Source organism: Sciurus vulgaris (assembly GCF_902686455.1).
Source record: "Sciurus vulgaris genome assembly, chromosome: X".
NCBI classification, from domain to species: Eukaryota; Metazoa; Chordata; class Mammalia; order Rodentia; family Sciuridae; genus Sciurus; species Sciurus vulgaris.
This window is the reverse complement of record NC_136471.1, coordinates 126,951,494-126,977,661: the sequence shown is the minus strand read 5'-3', so window position 1 is coordinate 126,977,661 and position 26,168 is coordinate 126,951,494. Positions and strand designations below refer to the sequence as shown.

The window sequence follows — 26,168 nt, the reverse complement described above, 5'->3', positions numbered from 1 at the left end:
GGCAGAAAAAAAGGAAGATAGGAAGAAGAAGAAGAGAGAAAAGAAGGAGAAGTCTCTTTACATACCTTTATGCTTACTTTGGGCACCTATCCACAGAAAAAATATTGACTCATCATTAAGCCCACCTTGGTGGCTGGCATCAACATGCAATCATTTCAAAAACACTGAGGATCTTGACTTTGAAAATAAGGCAATGTTGGGGTGCCTATATGCATCAGACAGTGCTTATGAGTTCAGGTTGTTGGGGGCATCTATTGCTGCATAATCCTAGAACTATCTGCTTCAAAGAGTATTCAACATCAGAAATAATGAGAGCAATAGAGGTCAAGCTCTGTATGAGTTAATCTCTTCCAAAATCTCTTATCAACCAGGACCTCAAGAATTGGAAGCCCCAAGTAACTGTGATGTTTTCAAAGTATTTTTTTCTGTGTATCTTAAAAAAAGGCAGAGAAACCAAAGTTACAGCATAGATTTATTCAAGGAAGAAGAAAGTGAGGGAGAAAGAAAAAGAGAGGGGGAAAGGTGGAAGGAAGGGGTAGAAGAGAGGAATTAAATCAAGAGCACATCCTGGAATTCTTAACATTCATTATAATCCTATTCACCTGGATTTACATGGGTCTGTACAATATTCAGAATGTTGACCCATAGGTACTGGGAAATCCTGTATTATCAGAAAATAGCCTATTATGTTCATTCTACTTCACAGATTTTTTAAGTTTATTAACAACAAGAGCTAAAAACTTTAAGGTTCCAGTTTATCAGGGATTTACTGTAATTGACAGGTCATTTGAAGATACTAAGGGTCTAACTGTTGGGTGTCTATAAGTACCCTTGGTACAGCAGACAACAACCTACTTATTTCCAAATAGCTTCCCATGGACAATTGGGGCTATTGGTACCGGAGGAATCTTTCCAGTGGCTCTGGCAGACGTAGCTTGTGGATGGCTTCATGACATGCTCGACCCAAGCATTTCCGGACACACAGGCGGCAGAGCTGGGCAAGAGTAGGTGGGCCTGAGAGAGGGAATAAAAATGGTGTGAACCTCGTGGTGGGTGGGTGGTGAGGGAAGATTAGAGAACTAGAAGAGGCCGGAATTTTCTAAAAGCAGAGAAGCTGAGTCTATATAGGAACTATAGAACAAGGTAGCAAACACTAAATACAGATAGGGAATCCTGATTTTCTCCTCCAGAAGGGATACTTTTCTTCAAGTTTATCTTCCAATGGTATTGAATTACTGACATCAGAGAATGAAGCAATCCAGAGGCAGTTAGGAAAGAAGTGTGAGGTATAAAGAGAATGCACCTCATTTATGTGTACCCTGTGTTAATGAATAGTGATATACTACTGAACAAGGAGAAAATGTAAATGAAAGTACCTAGCATGCAAGACCCAAAGATAGAGCTGCAGAGCAGAAGGACAACTGCAGAGAGTGTCAACAGGAATTTTGACCTGTGTGGCCACAGAGACAGTATTAAGAGATGGGTCAAGGGCTAAATAGTTAACCCTTAAAGTCTTCCTGGACCTTCCGGCACTAGCTGGCCATGAAGTGGTGCTGGCTAGGTCCTGCATCACACCCAGAGGGGCCCTTCGTTCTTGCAAGGATTTCAAGCTCAATAGGGATGTGCAGAAAGAACTCAGAGCACTTAGACCCCATAATTCCCTGAACTTCAGTTTCATGGGGTCTCATAGTGTTCTCACGGCCATAACTTTCAGTAGCTATGAATCCTTAAGGAAAATAAGTTGATGTGAGTCCAAAACATGGTTGAATAGGATAAATGAGCTCTGGATTGGAATACTAGTTTTACAGGGGCATTCATATTATCCCATTATTTCCTAACCTATCAGTAAAGATCTCTTCAAGTAGATCTAACTACTGACCTATACAAAGTTTCCCTTTTCAAGAAAACCCTACCATAACAGCATCTTATACCTTGTGATAAATGGTGGAGTGAAGGGTTGGGAGTGTAGCTAAATGGTGGAGTGCTTGCCTAGCACGTGTGAGGCCTTGGGTTCAATCTGCAGTACTGCAAAGAATAAGAAGGTAGACTGCATATGCAAATATCCAGGTAACACTTAGAATGACATTGACAAGGAGCTTCCACGGATTGAGCCTCTATCCGTAGCTACCTGGAGGATGAATCACCTTCAGTTAAAATCTTGGGAATCAAAAACTTCTCCAACTGTTGCCCCTTATGGCTAGGGTCAGACTGTAGAATTAACAAAATAACTAAGTTCTTCTGAAAAACGGTTACATGGACAAATTGTCCAGTTTGCCTGGAGATGTTCAGACACAAGTGAACTTGGCAGAGCTGATGTTCGTCCTTTTAGAGCAGGTGCCTATATTTATAAAGGTAGAGCACAGAGGAACTTGCTTATAAGAAAGCAAAGCCTAGACCTGGCAACATTTTTGATAGAAGAAAACCGGAAATGTGACAACTGCTATAAACTACCCTCAGCCAATCATTGCAAAGTACCTTGTATTTTCAGACTGGCATCTGAAAAGGAATATCAAAATTCTTCTGGTGGAGATTCAAAACAGCAATCACTAATGACATAGACCACTGGGAATAATCTAGACCAGTAGTATTTAAAGTGTGGTCCTTAGACCAGCAGCAGCAGTATCAATTGGGAAGTTATTAGATATGCAGAGTCTAATTGCAGACCTCCTGAATCAGAATCTGCATTTACATGAGGTCTCCAGGTGATCTATATGTGCATTAAAGCTTAAGAGAGACTTCCTAAAATGATTTAACAAAGCATTCTACTTGGAAGATATTAGACATGGGGGTGGGTTCACCAAATGGAACCAAGGAGTGAAATGAGACCCCCACACACTGGAAATTGTTTCAGAAGCTTTAGGATTGGGGTCTGACAGCATTAAGACTGCATGTTCTGGGGTCAGACAGCTTGATTAGAATCCTAGTCCCACTTCTTAGTAGCTGTGTCACCCTCTGCAAGCCAATCTCTCCATACTTTACTCTTCCCATTTGCAGCTGGCGCAGCACCAGCTACTATAAGGTTCTCACTGCTTTTAAGTTTCAAGAATTCAGTGAGATTAATCTATGTTTCAAAGCATCTCAGTGCTGGCACGATTTATCTTTAATATTCTCCCCAGCATACAAATGATCAATGAAGGCTCAGAAAATGTACTCTTACTATACAGACATAATAGGATTCTCTTTTGAATTTGAAATGCCAAGCATTTTAGAAGGTGACCTTTCCTCCCCCAGCACTGAGAGTTGCTCTCAATGCTCGTGATGGAAATAGTAGTGAGGGGATGAGGAACACAAAACTGCCTACTGCCCAATCTGGAGAAAAGGCAAACCACCTTACCATTTAGTTAGGCTCTGAAATACACCCTCTGTCCCTCCTACTGCCCCTAACTCAGATATGGTCACATGTCACCTAACAATGGGATAAGTTCTGAGAAACGAGTTATTAGGCACTTTCATCATTGTGCAAACATCATAGAATGCACTTATACAAACCAAGATGGCTATGATGTCACTATGTAATATAATCTCATGAGACAGTAGGTTGTATATGCAGCCCATCATTGACAGTTGTTTTCAGGCACGTGGCTGTATTTCTAATCTGCCTCTGGATTGTCTCCCAATATTACAAAGCTGACTTTTGGTTTGCTTAATCATGTGCATATGATAGGAAAGCCCTGGCTGTTTAACCTTTTCAGGATGAAAACAAGACTGTCTGATTATTTTCTTTTTTTTTTTTTTTGGGGGGGGGGGGGTTCTTTTTCTTTTTTATTTTTTTTTTAGCTTGAAAGTTTTCTCTTTTTAATTTTGATTCATTGTACACAAATGGGGTACAACTATTGTTTCTCTGGTTGTATACAAAGTAGAGTCTCACCATTTGCTTAATCATACATGTACATAGGGTAATATTTGTCTCATTCTGTTATTTTTCCTTTCCCCCACTCCTCATTTTCCTCTATACAATCCATCCATCCTCCATTCTTGCCTCCCTCGCACTTCCTGATTTTACAGAAAATAAAAAGCAATGATCTGATTGCATGTAAATGTTATTTTGCTATTAAGTGAATGAACACAGCATGTAAAATTCCAGAAGCTACCACAGTGATACCAGAACTTGCTGCCTCCCACAATATCACCCCCAATTAGGAAGAGAAAAAGAAAAAGGAAATATTGCAGGGATGTGGCAGGAAGGAGAGATAGCAGTGTGCTTAAGAAAGAGGACACCCAGCCCTTCCTTACCTTCTCGGAGCAGGAGTGCCTGCTCCACACTACTTTTGGGAATTGCCAGATCAAGAGCACTTTTGCCCTGTGCGTTTCTGAGCTTCAGATTAGCCCCATAGTCAGTGAGCAGGTGGATGATCTCCACACTGGACTGCCTCGCTGCAGCATGGAGGGGGCTGTCCAGCCATTGGCCATGGTCAACACTGGCTCCTTAACAAAGCAGATGGCCACAATTCAACATTGTGAATGTAAAATACAATCAGCCTAAAATGCAGTCACTGTATATGAATTTCATCTCAAATTCCATGATATATTTGACAAATCTTTGAAAATATGTGACTTCAACCTAGAACTTCAGCAATGCCTACTAAGACCATTCAAAATATTTTGATGAAAAAAAGTGAATTTAGAGATTTTTAATCATTTCAAATAGTTTACTTGCTTTCCCATACAAAATACTTTACTTACAAAATAAAACATTTGAGGCTTCTGTTACATAATTATTTTGTATTTTGACCATGTATAAAGCTGAATTTATTTATTTTTATATTATATTTAGTTACTTACTTATTTTCATAATTATTTTATATTATTTAGGGCTCAAATAATTTCTGAACTCCGTAGAGTAAATGCTGTGAATTAAAAAATGACCAATAAAACATCTTGGACATAAAAATTCTCAACTAAAAGTTCTTACTACAACTTTCACCTTTATGTCAAAGACTAAGTATGTCGAATCTTTAACCAAATGATACTTACAAGATATTTTACTTTTCCCTAGAATCTCAGTTTCTGTATATGCTTTTTAGATTAAAAAATAACTAATAAATTTTGCAGAACATATGTAAAATAGTCTATATCAAAAGTCTGTTGTTTTTACTGCCCAGCATCTTCCTGGTAACCACAGCTAGATTTCCCTCTAGGTTACCACCTTCTTGTGATTCCCAGTTTATGTGTTTCTAGAGAAGCTTAATAACTACAGAATAAACTAAAATCTAGGCCTAAGCCAATCAGTATATTGTATTTTTTTTGGCCACCATGATTGGTTCAGAGATGGGCATGTGACTCAAAAAGAGCCAACCCCTTCTTGCTGTGTATGCATGAGGAAGGCAACAAGCCCAAATGTTGCTGGCAGCCATCTTGAGACTACCAAGAAGAGCCATACCAGGTAATTGGAGTCAGCATCAAAGGAAGCAGAACTGATAAATACAGACACTCATTTCTCTGGAGAAGTTCTGTTTTTAGCATTCAAGCATTAAATACTATCAAAAATTTGTTCTATCCTAATAAGAACCTCATCTTTGAAGTCATTTTTTAAAACCCACAAATTTAGCAGATTCTTCTCATAAAAAGATTTCTGGTAATTACCTAATTCCAAAAGCTTCTTCACACAGTCTACTTTCTGGTATGTGCAGGCTACATACAGGGGAGTTCCAAGCTGAGGTACCTCTTGGTCAATGTTAACATTATTTGCCAGCAGAATCTCCATGCACTCCCTGTGACCTGGTGAAACATAAGATAACCCCACTCAAGTTAGGAACAGTTGAATAGTCACAGAATTATAGGATTGATTATCTGAAATGAGCTTTAGAAATAACCTAAATCTCTTTTGGTAGTAGAAAAAAAATTTGTTTGGTTTTGGAAATCATAGGTACAAACTCCCCAAACAGAACTACAAAAAAGAACAGCATGCCCATGCTTCTTTTTTATGGATATTTTAAAATTAGAACATTATAATCATGCATATTATTTAGGTTCATTTTGACAAAATCATACATGTAAGAAATTTTATTTCAATCCCCATTTCCTTTCCCCCTTTTCCTCCTCTCCTTCCTCCCCTTATTTTCCCTCTTCTACTATACTAAACTTACTTCCTTTCTTCTACATATACATAGAGGTGAAATTCCCTTTGGTACCTTTATATATACATATATAACATGACTTTGTTAAATTCACTCCCTTTATCTTCCCCTTCCCCATCCTTCCTCACTCTTGTTCTCCTTCTTCTACTCCATTGATCTTCCCTGTGTCTTTATGATATCTGATCCCCTCCCCAACTGCCTACTTTCCTTTGTTCTGCTTTAGCTTCCACAGGTGAGAGAAAACATTTGACCCTTGTTTTTATGAGTCTGGCTTATTTCACTTAGCATGATGTTCTCCATTTCCATCCATTTACCTGCAAATGCTATTATGTTTATGGCTGAGCAAAACTCCATGGTGTGTATATACCATATTTTAATGATCCACTCATCTATTAACAGGCATCTGGGTTGATTCCATAATTTGTCTGATGTGAATTGTGCTGCTGTAAACATTGAGGTGGCTGTATTGCTATAATATGCTAATTTTAGTTCTTTTGGAGCTGAATAGTTGATGCCCATGCTTCTTCCACTCAAATGTTTCTCTGTAATTCCTTAGAGAACTCCAACCAAACTGAGGCTCTGAGGAGCACAGCTGAAATCACTTTCTAGAATGAAGCCACCATTTTACAAATGGAGGCTATAAGACCCAGAGGGATAAATGACTCACCTTGCCATTACTCTAAAGACAGTGCTCAAACCCAGTGCCCAACTCTGTTCTCTCTCCATTACAAATCTATCATTATCTTCTACATCCATGCATGTGAGATTGGGTGTGTGGCCTGAAAGCTTGTTTAGGTTAGCCTGGAAGATACCTATGAGAAAGAATTAAAAGTCTCCTGTATAGAATATATTTAAATACACTTTGAAATTCAGTGGCTAGCAAGATTAGGAAAGTAAGCATTCTCCTTGAAGAGTTTACCTAATGAAGAGACAGACATGATTAATTTGCAGTATATGAATGATTTGCTCACGAGGGAATGCTTCTGAGGTATTGATGGGAGCTTATAAAAATTCAGTTCTCCCTGAAGATTTAAATGTTTCCTTAAATAATCTTATCATCACTAATTTAACCAACCTTTCCTTTATAGATAACATGAGCTTCATCCTATACCTGCATGATTTATCACAAGTTCTGATTTAATCATATGTATGTATGCATTACAGTGTACAAATCAAGACTTGTGTATGAAGTATTTGGTCACATAAATAAGTCTTATACCTGGACTATAATATCAATATGTCAAGATACTGACTCAGACTGTGAACCAACTTTCTCATAGAGGTTTAAAGTTACACAGATTCAGAAAAAAAATCTAATTAGTGCCTAAAACTGCCTAACAAATACAAGGCATCTAATAAACATTTTTTAATAATTCTTGTCTTTTTTTGGCATAACAGGAACATTAGCCTAGTTTAACGTAAATTTAAATAATCTCAGGAAGTTTTAAAAAATGAACATAAAAACAATGACTAAAATTCATATCTAAAACAATGAATTTGCTGAGCATTCTTCTATTCTGTGCATATTGTTTTATAACGAGCTTTTATGAAACAGAAAAAATATGTAGAAATGTAAATTGTAGGCACATAGATACAAAACACTCCATGTATAATCAGGCAAGCACTGCAGGATTACTTAAGAAATTTGAGCTGGGCGCATTGGAACATGCATATAATCCCAGCAACTCAGGAGGGTAAAGCAGGAGGATTACAAATTCAAGGCCAGTCTTAGCAACTTAGTGAGACCCTGTCTCAAAAAATAAATTAAAAGATCTGGGGGTATAGCTTAGTGGTAAAGCACCCCTGGTTCAATCCAAAGTACAAAAAAGGAAGAAAAGAAATTTGAATCATTCCCAGCATTTATCTATTTTTAAACATTTGAATGGACATGCAAGTAACCTTTTCACTTCAAATCATTATTAAAAGTTTTTAAAGACTTTAATTCCATTGCCAAAAAATCCATTACTCTATAATTTAAAGGACTTACTTGATGTTTGGGGATTGACCCACATCAGTAATTAATCAATAAATGTTTACTAAGTTTGTTCTGTATATAAAAGACATAGATACATTGAAATTTGGGTCTTTTGTATCATTTAAAATATTCACTGGGGGAAAATACCAAATGACATGTTTATTAACCTGGGGCAAATCTTTCACTTTTGCCTTTCATCTCCAAGTATACCAGTAAAGACCTATTCTAGATTCTACCTTCTCTGTTGTATTTCTGATCTTGATATAAGTGAAGTAACTGTACTGCTAGGTATCACCAAAATGTTGCACTTTCGGTATGACCTTTGACAAATGGTCTTATCTTTTTAATGGCATTTTATTGTTCATGTGTAGTCTATGCATATAGTTTTAAAATTCCTTAAAATTACTCTTTTTTCTCATTTCAAAAGTGACTGAGAACACAGGAGTCTAGCGTCAACTTCAAAATTTCCAATGCCCTGATTTTTTTTCAATGACTGTGACCTTGAAGTCATCAGCTCAGCTGAAGTGTGTTACTTAAGGACAGTTACATTTACTAATCCATTAGCGATATGGATTAGTATCATCCTTGGCTTTCAGACACTTTCATAATTTATTTTATGTTAGTGGTTGATATTTTATGAGCTTTGGAAGATAAGCTGTTCTTTTCTACTAAGGATAGAGACATAAGCTCAGTATAAATCATGAAGTTACAACTTCTGTCTTGGCTGCTCTAGCTGCTTCCAAAACACTAGCAAAGAGGCCCAGGAAGTGGGACATCTAAGACACAAAGACATTCCAGTGTACTGAGAGGAACTGTTTCATGCCACAGTGGCATTTCTGAAAGATTTAGGCAAATTGAAGTTACTGCTGTGGGATTTCTAAGTCACACATATTCCATATTCAGTGGAAAATCTGGGTGACCCTCATATGGCCAACACTAGGCTATTGATTTATGCAGATTGGAGTGAGCCCACCACTGTTTTGTGTGCATTGTGGTGGCTCATTTACCTCTCTTCACTGCCTCATGGATAGGTGAGGCCAGGTGCATCTCAGGCTGGGCCTTGGCTCCAAACTCCAGCAGCACGTTGACGCACGCAGCACTGCCACTGCAGCATGCATTGAAGAGGGGCGTGGCTCCATGAACTGTCACTCCATTGACCTAACAGTGGGCAAGGAGAGACCCAAAGGATTTGGTACTTTGTTCTCACTCTCTCCAAGTATGTATTACTATGTATGTGCCTAGGGAAACTCCCAAGCTGATGAATGAGTGAGGGAACTCCAAGTCTTTACATGAAATCTCATAAGGTTATAGGTCGGTCAGATTACATATAAATTCCTATATGTTAAACAGAACATTGCCTGGCACTGAATGAACATTTGCAACAACTATTATTCCCATTTCCAATTAATATGGAGCTCATCTCCCCTCCCAATTGTAAACAAACATGGCAGGAACCCAAAGTACTAGAGAAACCAACTAGCCTAACCCATTAAGTTCCAAGTTCTCAATCCTGTGACTATTTCAATGAAATTGACATAAGTACATTAAAATAGGTTGGAAATTGGGCTGGGGATATAGCTTAGTTGGTAGAGTGCTTTTCTTGCAAGCACAAGGCCCTGGGTTCAATCCCCAGCACCAAAAAAATAAATAAATAAATAAGTAGATTGGAAATCATCATCTAGAACTTATATCACTTACATATATCTTCATGTACATATGACACATATATTTCAAATGTTGATCATTCACCTATTATTTTTTCTCAAAATAATAGATAGATCTCTAAAAATACAATAATAATTTCCAAGTACAATAAATGGTATATTTGTTGCTCAATTTAAGTTTTTATAGGTGTGCAACATCCAGGATGATGGGACAGAATGGGTGAAGATTCCAAATCCTGTGCTTGCAGAAAACTCCTTTACAACTCCCAGCAGTTATACTATCCTTCTTGTCACATATTTCCTCTCTGGTCTATTATAATCCATAGAAATTGCACAGGCCAGCTTTGACTTCTGAGAGATCATGACCAAGCTAAAGGCACACAGACAACAGCCTTCAACACGTTGTCTCTAATCATCCTTGGTAACTTCTAGTGATAAGGAAGGCACATGAGAACCAGCAAGACTGGGAGGAATCATTGAGTATCAACAATAGATAGGAAAGAACATCATGGGACCCAGGTATTCAGGAAGGGAGGCTCTGATATGATTCAAATGTCCTATCACAATGGTGGTTTGATGTCAAACCATTTGGCCTCAGTAAGTAAAGATGAATGCTTGGACTAATCAGGATTATAAATTATCTTATTTAGAAACAAAAATGATTTGTCTCCAGGAATCTGGTAGAATCCCATTAAACTGGAAAATTAAAGAAGAGATGCCTAGATAGCAGAGACAAACAAATACAGGGGAAATTATGTAAACTTATATGCTAGATTTTTCTTATAAACAAAAAAATATTTCATGGAACTGGTTTGATTTGTTTTTTTACTAAGCACCATTCTTATCCTCAGTCCAGAAACTCTTTTTGATTTCTTGTAAATTTCTCTCTTAGTTCAAGTCAGCAAACATTTACTGAGTATCTACTAGAGGTCAATGTCTTATAAAAAAAGATAAGTAAGACAATTGCTTCCCCTTGAGTAGGTTGAATTCTATCAGGGAAGACAAACATAAGAGATAATTTAGATACAATAAGTGTTTTAGATCACTGTGTGAGCAGGACAAAGAAGAGCATAGACTTGAGAAATAGGAAGAAAAAATAGCAGAATCTTGTGATTAAAAAAATAAAGAAATGGCAGGAACAAGATGATTCCCAGGCGTGGGAAACCAAAACAACGTTTCGCCTAGTCTCTGAAACTGGGAGCCCAAGATGAGGAGCAGATTCTGGTTGGAAGAGCATAATACGCACAGTGTCAAATGTGCTGAGTTTGAAGTATCCATGCAACTGAGGATTGTGGAGAACTTTCTACTTCTTGACCAAACTTTCACTCATTTCTTTTCTCATTCTGATTTAATGTCAAGTGGTATAATGCAGCATTTATTGACTTTTGCCTTATGAAATTGCCAAAGACAAGGGACCGTTGTCTTATCCTTTGCTTTGTCCCCCACAGAATATCCCCTCTAACCAGAGAGAAATGTTCAACATTTCCCACCAGCAATCTGCTTGTGAGTCCAATCATTTAACTTGAAAGGAAATTGCCCTCCCAGAGCCTCACCCTCATCATTACACATGAGTTAAGTGACAATTTAGAGAAGCACCACCTAATGGAAATGCACCTCCATGATGACACTGGAAAAATCAGTTTGTGCCCAGAAGACTTTTATATTCAGTTCTACATGTAGAAACCAAACTTCATATACAATCTGAAAAAAAAATCATCAAATACTTAAAGATCTCGCAACTCATGAAACAAAGAACATGAGACTAGATTAAACAATGAACTTAGCAATAAAGCATTATTTGGGTGTCACTGAGATTTGAAGAAATTTTGATTTTTATAAGCTTATTCTGAGAGCTGTATTATACATAGCACCTCCATTATTCTCTGAAGAAGTTAGGATATAAGTTAAAAATAAAATAAACCTTAATTTGTAGAATTTTTTCAATGTATTATTTATTAAAAACTCACTTAATTTTATAATTTTGCTCAGTACGAATAGTGGCTGGGTTAGGCTATTGAATTGAGTGTTTTTATTATTCTGGTAAAAATCGTTCTTTTTTTTTTTTTTTTTTTTTTTTTTTGTGGTGCTGGGCCTTATGCTTGACAGGCAAGCACTCTACAAACTGAGCCATATACCCAGCCTCTAAAATTTGTTCTTTATAGCATTTGATAACAAAGAATTTTTCTAAAGTCAGCATCACAGGCTGGAGAAGTAGCTCAGTGATAGAACACTTGCCTAGCATGCATGAGGCCCTGGGTTCCATCCCCAGCACTGCAAAAAAACAAATCTGCATCACAATTTTGAAAAATTCCTGTGAATTACTGAATCTGGATATTCACACATGGTTAGGCCAAGAAAGAGGAGTAACGGTAATGATGGGATATGAATGTGCATGGGATAAGACTGTCACTACCAGTCCCTCTCAGTGAGTAAGCAACCTGGAAGGTGCTATCTCTTTAGGTTTTAGCAGATGTACCTAGGCAGACAGACCCATGTGGGCAGGAGTGGTACTCACATGTGCACCATTTTCCAATAAGGCTTTAGCACAAGCCACATGACCTCCAAGGCATGCCTCATGGAGAGAAGAGACCCGGTTAATTGTCACAAGGTTCACGTTGACACCCTATAATTTGGAAAGAAGATAATTAAATGCTCCATCAGCCAGAGCAGTGAAAGCAATGTTGTTCAACAGGTTCTTGAAGTTTTCAGTCTTTGGTTGTAATGTTAGCACTGAATAGAGAGGAGTCAAGACCATGGCTAGGTGAATCTTAACACAGCATAGGAGCTTCAAATTCATTTATTTGACAAATGTTTATGCAGAATTCTGGATCAGGGTCTTCAAAATTTATGCTACTGGTCTCTCTCCTCCAGAGCCTACTGGGAAGGCAGAAATGAAACCCAAAAAGAGCAAAGGTATTGCTATACTGGAAGCATGTTCACATTTCACTTGGGAGCACAGGGCTTCTTTGGGTCTGGCTTGGGAAATAAGAGAAAAAAAAAACTTCACAAATGAGAAGATAGTACTTAACTAAGGCTTGAAGCATAAAAACTTTAAAACTGGGAAGACAGAGTATGCCATTAGGACGGAACAGAATATGCAAATGCAGGAAGTGACAGAAAGTATGGCAGGGCCACAGTTGGATAGTTGGTTTTTTTTCTGAATCAGAAGGAGCATACAGAAAGGGGAAGCAGAAGATGGGGAGAGATGCAGGAAGACAGTGAGCTGGAGCAACATCATGAAAGACCTTGATTTGCAAATGGGGAGTGCATATCTTCTATGGAATGGGGCACCTATAAGTTTTTTAGGCTGTGGAGGATCTGGAGCTAATAGATTAGCTGTTTTAGGAGAAGCATAGTGGAAGCAGCAACATGGAAGGTTGATGGCAGGGGCAGAGATGTGAGACAGAAACAAGGAGCACTATGGAGACATTGCAGTAAGTGCAGGCACAGACCTGTATGGGCCTGCTGTGGGTGGAACAGCAGTGGGTATGAGGAGTAAGTGATGGAACACAGAGAAGGTTGGGAGCTAAAAACTGGGTCTGGAACAGAAGAATGACTCTGGGCTTAACAGTAGAAAGTTCCATATGGGGTGCTTCTAGGAGTCACATGCTCTGTGGCAGAAGCACTGTTTAGGCCACAACCCCACTACATGGAGAAGACTCTGAAGTCCCAGGGTCTTAGACCAGAGGGATTATCCTAACCCTCATCTACTTAACCAGGTATGATTGTCACCACCATTTCCTAGCCTATTCCCCTTTCCCATACTGCTATGTTCCATCTTGCTCATCCTGGAGTCCAAGGTCAGCCTAGCTGCTGGACAACTCTGCCTTTGTACCCTTATTTTAACAATGTGGCTGTTACAATTTCCTCTGTGATTAACATTTTCTTCTGCAAAAGAAATTAGGTCCCTGATCTGTCTGTCCTTCCTGCCAAGTCCTGGTTTTGAGTTCCTGCTTTGTAATGACCTTCTGAAAGTTTCCAAAGCCTTGTGACACAATCTTGAATGGCAAACTCCAATCTAGTACTCACTGCTTTCTGCCACATCTCTGTAGTGTCGGCTGCAACCTGCTGTGGTCAGGTTTTTATTGCTTATCCTTTCATCATAAGGGCTCCCTATGCCTCCTGGATCCTGTTCATTTTCATGTTCTGAATATAATGTCATTACTATAGAGCTGTACTTCATATTTTAAATTTTGTATCTAATAAATTAGGGAAGTCTTTTCCTTTTCCTTTCTCCATACATGATTTGTTTTTTAACATTTTATTGGTGCATTGTAATTATACAGAAGAGTGGGCTTCACTGTGATTTCCTTTTAAGATTTTAAAACAGTCTAGTCCATAAGGTGGCAGCATTGTGCTAGAAAAGAAATTGCAGCAATACAAAATCTCAGAATACCTGGAATTGGAGAAATGTAATGGACAGGCCTGAAAGATATCTAAAGTGAATCACCTTAATTGTGTGTGAGAAAATGGGGAGGCAGGAAGTTCAAATTATATGTAAGACTTGAGGCTCCCCAGCTATTGGTGACAGCCAGCATAATAACCACAGAATTCTTGAACCTTGGCTTAATACTTTACTCACATTTACTCAGAGTGGTTTAATGTTTTACTCACATTTACCACATTATCTAAATGTGAAATAAAGTTTTAAAAAGTAGAATATATTTTTTACTAGTGTGAAAGGTAAAGAAGTAGGGATGTCGCCAGAAAAGGTTGAAATTTTTATGAAATGCTCCTAAACATTTAATCACACTATAGAAGCTAACATACTTAGGAGTAGGGTTAAAAATAAAAAGGGTTAAATGCAGTGTAGGATCCTGGGTTGGATCCTGTAACAGTGAAAAGGCTCATGAAATCCCAATAGTCTTCAGTTTAATTAATGGTATTGTACCAATGCTAATTTCTTATTTTTGACAAATGTACTGTATATGTAAGATGTCAACATTAGGGGAATCTGGGTAAAAGATGCATGGGAATTCTCTGCACTGCCTTTGCAACTCTTCTTGAAAATCATTTCAAACTAAAAAGTTTATTAAAATACTAATAAAAGTATAGAGGTGGGGGTCTGAGAGGGAGGTGGATATGAGACTTTTCTTTTTTTCATTATTTTAATTATTGAACTATGTGAATATATTGAATACATAATAAAATAATCAGATCAGATGAAATTTAAAGTGCTTAAAAAAAAAACAAGCAAGTCACAAATTCAAGTTCAACACCCATCATTGCTGACAATACTGTTTTCCTCCGCTTACTTTCTTATGAAATAACAGAACTTAGAAAGGAGGAAGCAAAAATGTTGGGGGTGGGGGCAGGCACACATAAAGATCAGTGCTCCCAGCTGTTTAAATTCAAAATGGTAAATAATACAAAAATGGTTAGGTGATAGCCAGGATGTGGAAAATGGGCACAATGACTCAACTCCACTGTATACATAAAAACTCAAAAAAAAAAAAAAAGCAAGTAGTAGAATGTGTACTTTATTTCATTTGTTTCACAAATGTTTACTAGGCTGCTACTCATTATTCAACATACTTGGGATGTAGTCATAAATCTTCACTAAAGAGTAAGATTTATATATTCTTCAACCTATTTCAGTGCTCACTCTTGAAAGTGGGGCAGGCAGCCTCGATGGTGCCCAGCGATTCCCAATTCCCAATGTTGAGTCACTCATGTAATGCCTTCCCTTTGAGTCTGGGATGCACTTGTATCTAATGAGTAGAATATGGCAAAAGAGGTGGGATTTTACTTTGGAGATTAGGTTATAAAAAAAAATCTTGCAACTTCCTTCTTGGGTGCTCTCTCTGAGGAAACCCAGCTGCCATCCCATGACACAACCCTGTGGAGAGACCTATGTGGCAAGGAATTGAAGTTTGTCAACAACCATATGAGTGAGTTTGAAAGCAGATTGTCCCCCCAGTTAAACCATGAGATGTCTGCAGCCATGACTGACACCTCGTGACCTGGGAACTGGCCCACAGAAACTGTAAAAATCTATTTGTTGTTTCTAGTGACAATGTTTTGAGGTAATTTGTTACACAGCAATAGCTGACAAGTGAGATTTCAGGACTGCTATCTCTAATGTACACTAGGAGAATACGAGGTGAGTTAGTTCAACATAAATTTGAAGGAACCTTTCATTGATCCTCACAGAGAAACTTCCTATGGAGTAAAGAAAGCCCAGAAGGGAAAGGAGGTAACTGGACCAAAAATGAGGCAGCTCCTCAGGAAAGGATAAGCAAGGGAAGCAAATTGTGAGGAGCAAGAGCATATGCATGCTTGGAATGGCCGTATGGGAACCTAAATGAGGCAAAGAAGACCTCTGCTCCAGTCAAAGCTAATAAAGAATGATGCTCAATTATGGCATAGCACAAAGGGTCATGTCTTCAGTTTACTTACTTGTGCAATTAAAGTTTTAAGGGCCAGTAAGCGTCCCTGAGCCGCAGCTTCATGAAGTGGGGATCGATCAGCCCAGCAGTCTGAAACACAAATCAAGCTCAGAGTCAAGGTCTAGACACTTCTTTCCACAGCTTGTTCATGCTGCCCCCCCTCACTGGGAGGAAAGGAGGTATCATGCATCAAGCTCTCTTGTCAGTTACTTTCAGAATGACAAGCTACTAAGGGCACAAAATCTGTTTGTTGTGGTATGTGCAGAGGGGGCACAGTTGATCTCTCTCAGCTTAAATGAGCACCTGAGAAGGAACTCTTTATTAAAAGTGCCAAAGGACAATCATTTGTTCAGGTAGAAAACCTACTCTGGTTTGCAAAATTTGAACATTTCAAATTGTGATTATGTTCTTCATATGTTCAATAGGATGTAATATGATTTGGATTTAACACAAAGGGCCTCTCTTAACAATCTCTTCTAGGTGGTCCCAATGAGGATAACAACTCAGGTTTTCCATATCTGCAGATTTGGCAAAAACAAAATCCTACCCGAAAAGTGTGTGAAATTGAAATAACACAAGACCTCAAGGAAAGGGTGAACTTCTCTGATGGGTGAGAACCAAAGTTATAAGCATTTCAATAAGCTCACCCCCCCCCCCACACACACACACACAGACATTGAAATCCAATGTACCTTCTCTAACCCTTTGGATTACAAAAATTGGGGAAGGCCATACTTTTTTAGCATTGTACATTGAGAAAACCTAAACCAGCATTCCTTGGGGAAATGGTTGATCCCAGGCCTGGGCCAGAAAAAAAAAAAAACTGGTGCCACAACCAGTGCGACCAAACTCTCAGGTCTGGCGAGGGGTGAAGGGGGATTGGAAAGTAAAGATTCACAGACCCAGATTTTGAAGATTTAACTGGGATCTGGGGGAGCTTTGCCCTCTGATGGAGATGCAGATCTCAGGAGTTACACAAGTGATCTCTATTCACATATGTCTCATTATCAGGTTAAAATAAAGACTATGCAACCATTATTCTTTGTATTCAGGAAAGTTACAGGAAACTAGGACATCTATGTAGCTTTTCCACAGTTGCAATCCACAGTTGCAAAGTGCAATGTTAGGAGCTTTGTGTAGCTCTCAAAAAAGTCCATTGTTAAAAGTTACTATAAGGCAGGCAGGAACTGGAGAAGCGGAGCTGGTGAAACATTGTGGTTGTCTAGCATAAAAATTCCTTCCTTCCCAGGAGCTGTGTGCCTGAGATCAAGGTCAGAGCTGATAGCCCTCTTGCACACAGCCTCCTCATGCAGGGCATTGCCACAGCAGCTGAGCATCCTGTGCCTTGTACAGGAACATTCTCAGGCACCCGGCATGCCACAGCCATGAGGTCATCAGGGACCCTCAATCTCAGTCACTGCTCTCCCATCCTCTGTCACCACTCTCTACAAGCTGGACCTCAAACATCTTGTCAGAAAGGAAGGAAGTGCTCAAAGGATGATAGGAAATGTTAGAAAGACACAGAGACTAACTTGGAGGGGCCTCTACTGGCTAAATATGGGACAATTTGAGCATCAAAATAAACAATGACAATGAGAAATTATATGCTATCAAATAAAATAGGAAACTATAAATTCTCACTGATAAAAGTAATATATAAATACAGAGAAGAGAAAGTGCCTCCTCAGAATGCTGACTAAAATATGTGGAAGAAATGATAAAGTCAGCCTCAAATTATTTCCCCACATTAAAAAAAATACAAATTATAGAGGAAACAGGATAATTATACAGTGAACAGGGATAATTAGAAAATGGAACAAAATCCTACAGCCTACCTTACCCAGGTAATCAAAGCTGACATCAGCAGTGATAGAACAAATCAGTACTGCGTGCCATTTAATGGAATGTAGTGAACCACATCATGTGTCATCAGAGGGAACACAATGTGAATCATAGGCCATTGCTTCTATGATATTCCTGCGCAAAATGTCTCTGATCATGAGGACACCGTGCACTAACCCAAACTGATGGGACAGACTAGAAAATAATTGGCCTATAATCAGTTCAATGAGGGACTGAGGAACTGCTCTAGATTGAACAGGGTTGAACACTATATCTAAAAGCAACACTTAACCTTGAATGGGATCCTTTTATTATAAAGGACATTATTGGAACAGTTGGCTAATCTGAATAGGGTCTCTGAGCAAAGACAAGTGGGAATTCTTTGTACTGCTCTTGTAATTTTTCTGTCAGTTGAAATTATTTCTGAAATAAAACGTTAAAAACATAAAGATAGGTAGATTGACAGATGAAATCATTTGTGAGCCCATACTCCTGCTATAAATGTGTAATGCTTTTATAGTAAAGAAAAACAGATAAAATTTTGTAACATGAACATAATTGTGTTTGTGTCATCTTCACATGTTCCTGAGCTGGTTAAGAGTTGATGAGCAGATAGCCATAAAGAAAAATGAAATTATGGCATTTGCCAATAAATGGATGAAACTGGAAACTATCATCCTAAGTGAAATAAGCCAATCCCAAAAAGCCAAAGACTGAATGTTTTCTCTGATGTGTGGATGCTAACTCACAGTAATGGAGGGTAGGGAGGGGGAGAATAGAAGTTCACTGAATTGGACAAAGGAGGATGAAAGGAAGGGAGGAGAGATGAGAATGGGAAAGACAGTGAAATGAATTAGACATAGCTTTCCTATGTTCATATATGAACATACAATCAGTGAAATTCCACATTATGTACAACCAAAAGAATGGGAGGTCTTACTCCATGGATGTATGATCTATCAAAATATACTCTACTGTCACGTATATCTAAAAAGAACAAATAAAAAAGAGTTGACGAGTAGAATATTTTTAAATCTCTTTTGATATTTATTTTCATAAGCTAGAAATAATGAGATAACATATGCATATAACCCTCAATTAGTCTGCCTTGGTTTTCCTCTAATGCATCTCCATCTCATTCAATATTAATTGTGCTTCACACATTACCCCTTTTCTAATTGCTCTTGGAGGTGAAGACAGGCACTGGGATGGGGAGGACAGTATACCCACAGCTGGCAACTCAGCACCCTGACTAATAGAAGAGGCAAACCCATCAATGCAGGGATTTTTTATTCTGTTGTTCTAACATTTGCTTAGTCAGTCATAGTCACTTGAAGGTATCCCAGGTTGAGCACCTGTAATCTGAAAATTGAAATCCAAAATGCTCCAAAATCCAAACCTTTTTTTGAGTACTGACATGATACCATAAATAAAAAATTGCACATCATGAAACTTTGTTTCACACCCAAAATTATTTAAACAACTGGATGAAGTTATCTTTAGGCTATGTGTATATAATGTATATGAAACATAAATGAATTTGGGGTTTAGACTGGTGTTCCATACCCAAGATATCATATATATGTGTGTGTGTGTGTGTGTGTGTGTGTGTGTGTATGCAAGTATACATAAAATCTGGGAAAAATTGAAGTCCAAAACACTCTGGTTCCAAGCATTTCCAGTAAGGGATACTCAACCTGTGAAAGTATGCTATTCAAACATAAAAAGATTCAAGTAGCAACTTGCCATTAAAAGAGTTCATTTAGGATATCAACATGGAATAGCTTTATAATTTCTAAAGTTTTTCTTCATGCAGGCTGTGATGATCTTCTTTCATCCTATTTCACATCCTCACCTTATTTCAGACTCTGTAACTTTCTGATACTCATTAGTCCCATATATGAAGATGACAAACCTTACAAGTCTAATGTTGGGTGAAAGAAACCAGACACAAAAGAGCATGTGCTGAGTAATTCTGTATCGGTGACAGAGAGGAGGACAAACTCACCTTGTGTGTTAGGAGTCAAAAGCAACCCGAGGAGGGGTGAGGTCTGACAGGAATTGGGCATGGTTGGAGCCATGCTGACAATACAATGTCTCTTGCTCTTGGGTGCTGATTCCTGTGTTCACTCTGTGAAAATTCATCCCACTGCTTGCGAAGGATTTGTGCAATTCTCTGTATTTACATCATATTTCCACAAAAAAAGACTTTCAAAGGACTCAGCCACCATTTAAAATGTCATTGCTGATCCCTTCCACAACTCCTACCCTCTTCCCACTCCCAGGGCAGGATGTGGCTCTCTCTGGTCTACTGAGCTGCTAGAGGCCAAAGGAGAGCATGTTCTTCACATGCCTCCTACTTCCTCCTTCTAGATGCCAGCTTCTCTGGTGCTTTGGGGGTGGGAAGAGGCAAGAGGGACAGGAAGATGCCTTCCCAATTAACCGGAAGAGGAGACCAGTCCTGTTCTTTGAGCCTCAAGTGCAGAGTTCACTTTGGGTCTGTGGTTTGCCTTCCACTCTTGGGCTCACTCCTAAGCATCTTTCTTTCCTGTTGGAGTTTGGCCACCTCTCCTAGTGTCCCCTATCAAGGCAGCATCTTCTGATGCCCCAACTCTAACACTGTGCTTCTGAGGTCTCAGTGGCAAGCCTGTGGCCCCATCTTCCATTGCACCAAGAAAGAGGGAAGGGTGATGGTCCTGGGATTCACCCTCAGCACACCTCTTCTTTCCAACTCTTTCCTCCTGGTTGAGTAGCATAGTAGGATACATGAGCATGTCATATGCTCAAGTAGACTTCCAACCGGAGAGTGAAATACCAAGCCCCCTTTCCTCTCAGGCACCCCTTATCTAAACTTGTATTTCTCCTAGAGCCCCATAGCTTTCTCAAGAGGAGGGGATAGTCTTACTTTATGAGTAAGATACCCTGAATTACACATCCATCTCTTTCCTCCACATAAACAGAGGTGTCATGGCTAGTGTCAGAAGTAGTGCTGAAAGTGGAGTTTGGAGACTTCAGAAAATACCTGATTCTGTTTTAAGAACCATTGGTCTATTCTGTCTATTCTTCAGTAAATTCTTAGATTTACTGGTCTTGGAATGCTTTGATATCTACTTTCTCTCGATAAATTGTGAAATAAACCAATTATATCATCCTAAAAATAGAAATAATTTTTGTCCCCAACTAGAAACAAAATCATTCACAAGAAAGTCACCTTTCCAGTCCCATGGTGGAGGTCTCCTGTTTTTCTATTTTTTGTTGCCAAGGTAGTCTCTCACTCTTATCTTTCTTGTTTTGTGAATTGAAATTAATTGTGAGAAATTCAGAATAAAAATTATTTGGCAGGTTAGGAATTTTTCCATTCCTTTCAGGAAATATGCAACTAAACTCTCCAAGTAAATGAATGCTTAAGTAGTACTCGGTCATTCTCTTCTAAGGCAAACTATTTTTAGTTATTTGGCAAACTGCCTGGGTCATAGGGCTGCAAACACATTATGAAAATAGTTTACTCTACAGATAAGTTTGTTTGCTCCTGATGAGGTGTACAGAAAATGTTCAAGTCCTTTTTCATTTCCTCCTTTGAATTTTTCTCAGAATGTCATTTATATCTCTAGTTCTCAAATTCTTTTAATAACAATTTCATGACAACTTTTAAAACCATATATTTCAATAATGAAATTGGTTCAGATGGAATACAGTTGTTTAAGTTCCAAGTATTCAGAATAAAAAACAATTCTTTTTTGCATTTTTTTCTTACAGTTTTTACCCTGGCTAATTTTAACAAGGATTTGAGATTACTGGTTTATTATTCCAAAAGACCATCTAACTGATTATAATCCCAAGGGTACTGTAACAATCTTTATTCTTATTCATGTTCTGAAACCATATGAAGCAACATCTTTCATGGCATTTGTCGAAGAGAAGAAAATCATAAGGAAATTCAATTTTGAGCCCAAATAAAGGTAAGAACCTAGCAGAATTAATGATATCTTAAGGAAAACAAAGGTAATTGAGAAAATATAATAAAATTTGAGATCTCTAAAAATATAATGAAATGGAGTTAAATATTTTCTAGAACATCTAGTTCTTGTCAGAAGATTAAACTTGATCAATGAACTGTGTTAGAAGGAAGCCTCCTTTGAACTCATTAGGAGCAGGAGATTGAGCTAAAGGTGACAGGTGGGGAGACAGAAGTTCTGCCAGGAACTAGTTGTCCCAACTTGGAAAAAGCCAGCAGGCATCTGAGATAATGTAACCACACAGAGGATGGTGAGGTCAAGGCTTGGGGAAACAACCAGCAGAACTAAACAAGAGCAGAAATCTAGGTGGGAGGTTGGGCAAAACTGCAACAAAAGCAAGAAAATCCTATTGGAAGGGAAAGGACAGGAAAAAGGAGTGAGGATTTTGAGTCAGACAGAGGGATAGCTGTCAAGTCAAGGTCAATTCCTTGAATTTAGAACAAGGACAAGTGATTTTGAGCATAACACTTGGAAATAGAACTAATCTGTTTTATTTAGCTTAAAATAGTTTTTGTTTGTTTTGTTGTTTTAGTTCTACCTCCTCTCATCTGCAACTGTAAAATCCCTCAAATTCTGAAAACCAAGCTTTCCTCCAAATTCCATGCAAACTCCCTTGTCTGCAAAACATGGCTAGGACTCAGGTTAAGCAATTAATTATTTTTATTTGTACTTTCACTTAGCATGAATATTTATGTTTGCACACCTTATTATTTTTGAATATCCAAAAGCTCCTGAATTCTGAAAAAAGTCACATAGTATTAAATATAGCTTATAGCTTAGTAAAGATTGAAAAATCACAAATCTCTCTTGAAACAGTTAGTGCCTATAGAACTATCTATGTTCCAAAGGGGTATCCAGTGATCTGCCTGGTGCTGTACACATAAGCTAAGGGCCAAAGACAATGTTTCAAACTTATCTACATAAATGTGTGTATTATATTTGACAAAATACACAAAGATTCTTGAAAGATCAAAACTAGTAACAGTCAACCATAGCTTAACCCAACTTTCATGAGTTATATACAAATATAATACTTTCAACCACAAAGTTGTATCAAATAATTATTTTAAAAAATGAATTTCTAAGAGATTTTACAGCCAAGAACGACATTTAATAAGGGATGTTAGGTGCAGCTTCCAAAGAAAAGATTTAACTCTGCCCTTGTTTTTGACATTGTTGACAATAGTTTATAGGAATGGAAAGCAGAATCAGGAAATTTAACTTTGAGCTGAGACTTTTGTAAGTCAGTTAGCTAACTTAATGATTAAATGTCATTTATTTCCCCAGAATACATTTTCCAACCAATGAAGAGGAAAGATAATTTCCGGATTGACTTTAACACCGCCACAAAATTTTGTTCTTGATTTTTAATACACCTGCTTACAATGTCAAAAGAAAAAACACCTTTAGAATCATGTAAAACTATGGTCCTGGCATCTTACCATCACATTACTATAGAAAAACTTATTTGCCAAATCCAGATATGCTATGATACATATGTAGGTGGGAGTATGTGAGGTGACATACAGACACACACATAGGAAGGAAATTAAACTGAGAAATTAACATGCATTATTCTCACTTCTGCCTCTTGTTAACTAATTGAAAATATGTTTTTGACCTTGTAATACTATTTACTTGCAGTTAAGTGACTATTATCCCAGAAGCTTGAACAGGTAAAGCTATTTGAGCCAGAGAGTAATCAAATCTATTTAAGAGCTTTGAATTCTGACTCCAGGCCAACTGAAATCACGTTTTTGTGGGTTTTGACTGCTATAAAACACTTTAGGAAAAGTCACTCATTAAGGACCATAAAGATAATATTAACGCACAGAAGCAATGACAGAAAACATTTTTACAACCTCTGGCAATATTTACTTTGTGGGACTTTACCTCATTTAAACCCTGAGAACATCGAAATTAATACTAAAAAGTCTAGAAAGTCCCTGCTCAAATTTACAGGTTAAATTAGAAAATAGCTTTCCAGATCATGCTTAACTTGAAACTAAAGATAAGCATTAATTTTTTTCACCAAAGTAACATACCTCCCTGAAATGTGTGACAAATGTAATCCCCAAAAGAAATCTCTTTCCACAGTCCAGGCCTTCTGACACTTTGTGAAACTTCAAAATTCTTCTCATTTTCCCCAGTTAGTTGAAGCATTCTGATGCTTTGTCTTTGGAGGTCCTATTTCTTTGGATAAGACTGCTGATGTCTAGTGTTTTCCAAGTTGCCTAGTGTATTGGAATCACATAGGTCTATTTTGAAAGAGAATCCTGGGTGCAAATTGAAATGGATACTAAAGAATGATGTAATCCTGGAACCCTGCAAACACCAAAAATACAGAGGGAGATTCTGAACTCGTTTATGAATAAATATTCCTCTATTAAGTGGCAATCCCAGTAGTGACAGAGATACCTGATTCATTTACTTTATAGCATCTCACTACAGTTAAAGTGAATTGCTTCTTAAAAGAAATGTAGTCTAATCTCTACTAAGCATGAGACTTGATAAGACGTTTTACCCAAATCTTGGCATTCCATATTATAACCACTTTTCTTTGTGGTGCTTTGCATGGTGGCACTCACAACTGGACTTAGTGAAGTTTTCTGACAGTGACAAGTGGTTAATCAATAACATTTGCAAATGACAGCACAAAAATATAAATAGCATGCCACCTTTGCTGCTTTAAATCAAATGGCTCATTTTATTTCCTGAGGAAATTTAGTCTTGCTTGAATGTCATTAACTTGAAAGGTTGATTAAAAATATTAAAGAAGTAGAGCTGGGGATGTGACTCAGTGGTAGAGCATTTGCCTGGCACGCATGAGGCCCTGGGTTTGATCCCCAGCACTGCAAACAAACAAACGAAAATTATTAAGGAAAATAATGCTATCTAAGCAATTCTTTTGGCCAGTAGAAATGAGGTTTCTCAAAATTACTCTTAAAAGTCACTATTCTGTTTTCCTCTTAAATAATAACTGCTAATTGCTCTACCAACTTGCAAAAATTAAGCTGAAAATTCTTCACATATTGGTGCAGCCAACATCATTTGCTAATTTAAATGACAGGTAATTTTTTAAACTGCCCACTCAAAACTGAAGTATAAAGAAAATCTGCCTTCTAAAACACTATTCATATCTAGGAGGGTATATTTTAAGTATTGGGAATAAATTCATGTATTTTTACCTGAAATTCCACCATAGATCTCTTCTGCTATCCTAGCCGCTTCTTTTCTATTTCCTTTGACGATATAGAAATGGGTTAGGAGAGCCAAAAACACTTTAATTAAAAGTTTGAAGAAAAAAAAGGTAGCAAACATTGTAATAAAAATGTTTTTAAAGCCATAGAAAACAGGTCCATCTTCCATTTTGGCTTATGCTCTGTATAGGTTCCTAGGACTGCAAAATTTCACTGAGTTATAATTGGTATCATATGACATCTATTTTAAACCTTCTAGCACTCCGTGCTCCTGTTACCGAGAACTCAGTTTGTAGGTTCTAATCTAACTCTGATTTGGCGACTGCAGATACTGACATCCATGGCAACGTTAAATAAAGAAATTTCCTTCCAACCAGAAACTCCTAGGAGTTCTAAATTATTACTCAGTACCATCTAATAAATGGGATTCAGTCTGAAACTTTTTATACTCTTAAATTCCTACTTTTGCTATATTATTGGAAAGCAGGGTTAGAAAGTTAAAAGACACTTCTCTGACCCCATAGGGACAAAGCAAGTTATTTGATGTTCATACAAAGAAATGTGAATATAACCTATGTTCTTAGTGGGAAATACTACTCCTGGGAACATTTCATTTTCTCTTTATTCTAAGGTTTATGGAGGATTAAAGCACACATCTAAAATAAGACCTGCTAAAAAAGACTATTTACTCAAAGTCAGTATTTAATGAAAGGTCTATCATCTTGGATGTCTCTCCAAGCAAAAGCTTCAAAGTGACTGGAAGTGTTAGACTCCTCGCTGTGGTAGTTTTGCCCATGACAAGTACCCACAGTAAGTTTCCTTCCCAATCATTCACCTCTATTTCAAGCATCAATAAAGGTGGAGCCTCTTTCTGGAAAATGTGGGCTATCCTCAATCTTGGAAGAGCCAAAATAAAATGGATAAAAGAGAAGCTTTAGGTTCTAGGTGAAGTAACCCAAGATTCCACAAATCAATACCTTCCCTAACTGGACAATATTCTCTTAT

The 26,168-nt window shown here is 37.8% G+C and overlaps 1 protein-coding gene across 2 annotated transcripts; it reads right to left on the bottom strand.

The window, feature by feature from the left end:
* Positions 1-459: 459 nt before the first annotated feature.
* On the bottom strand, positions 460-25,383 carry ASB11 (ankyrin repeat and SOCS box containing 11). Of its 2 annotated transcripts, none has more exons than XM_079123254.1 (7): positions 25,152-25,383; positions 16,116-16,195; positions 12,232-12,339; positions 9,060-9,210; positions 5,584-5,718; positions 4,234-4,425; positions 460-1,014 (listed from the first exon to the last, which is right to left on the bottom strand). In XM_079123254.1, the coding sequence occupies exons 1-7, from the start codon at positions 25,330-25,332 to the stop codon at positions 890-892; spliced, it is 972 nt and encodes a 323-aa protein (XP_078979380.1). In that variant the 5' UTR covers positions 25,333-25,383; the 3' UTR covers positions 460-889. The 2 variants fall into 2 exon arrangements, with proteins under 2 accessions (XP_078979380.1, XP_078979381.1); XM_079123255.1 differs by lacking the exon at positions 25,152-25,383 and adding an exon at positions 24,009-24,631.
* Between the last annotated feature and the right edge of the window lie 785 nt (positions 25,384-26,168).

Coding starts and splice junctions, on each gene's coding strand:
- ASB11 (XM_079123254.1), bottom strand. CDS start 25,332: ATGGAAGATGGACCTGTTTTCTATGGCTTTAAAAACATTTTTATTACA. Junction 12,340..16,115: donor TTAAAACTTTAATTGCACAA/GTAAGTAAACTG, acceptor TCCAAATTATAG/GGTGTCAACGTGAACCTTGT. Junction 5,719..9,059: donor CCATGAGGCAGTGAAGAGAG/GTAAATGAGCCA, acceptor ATGTTTCACCAG/GTCACAGGGAGTGCATGGAG.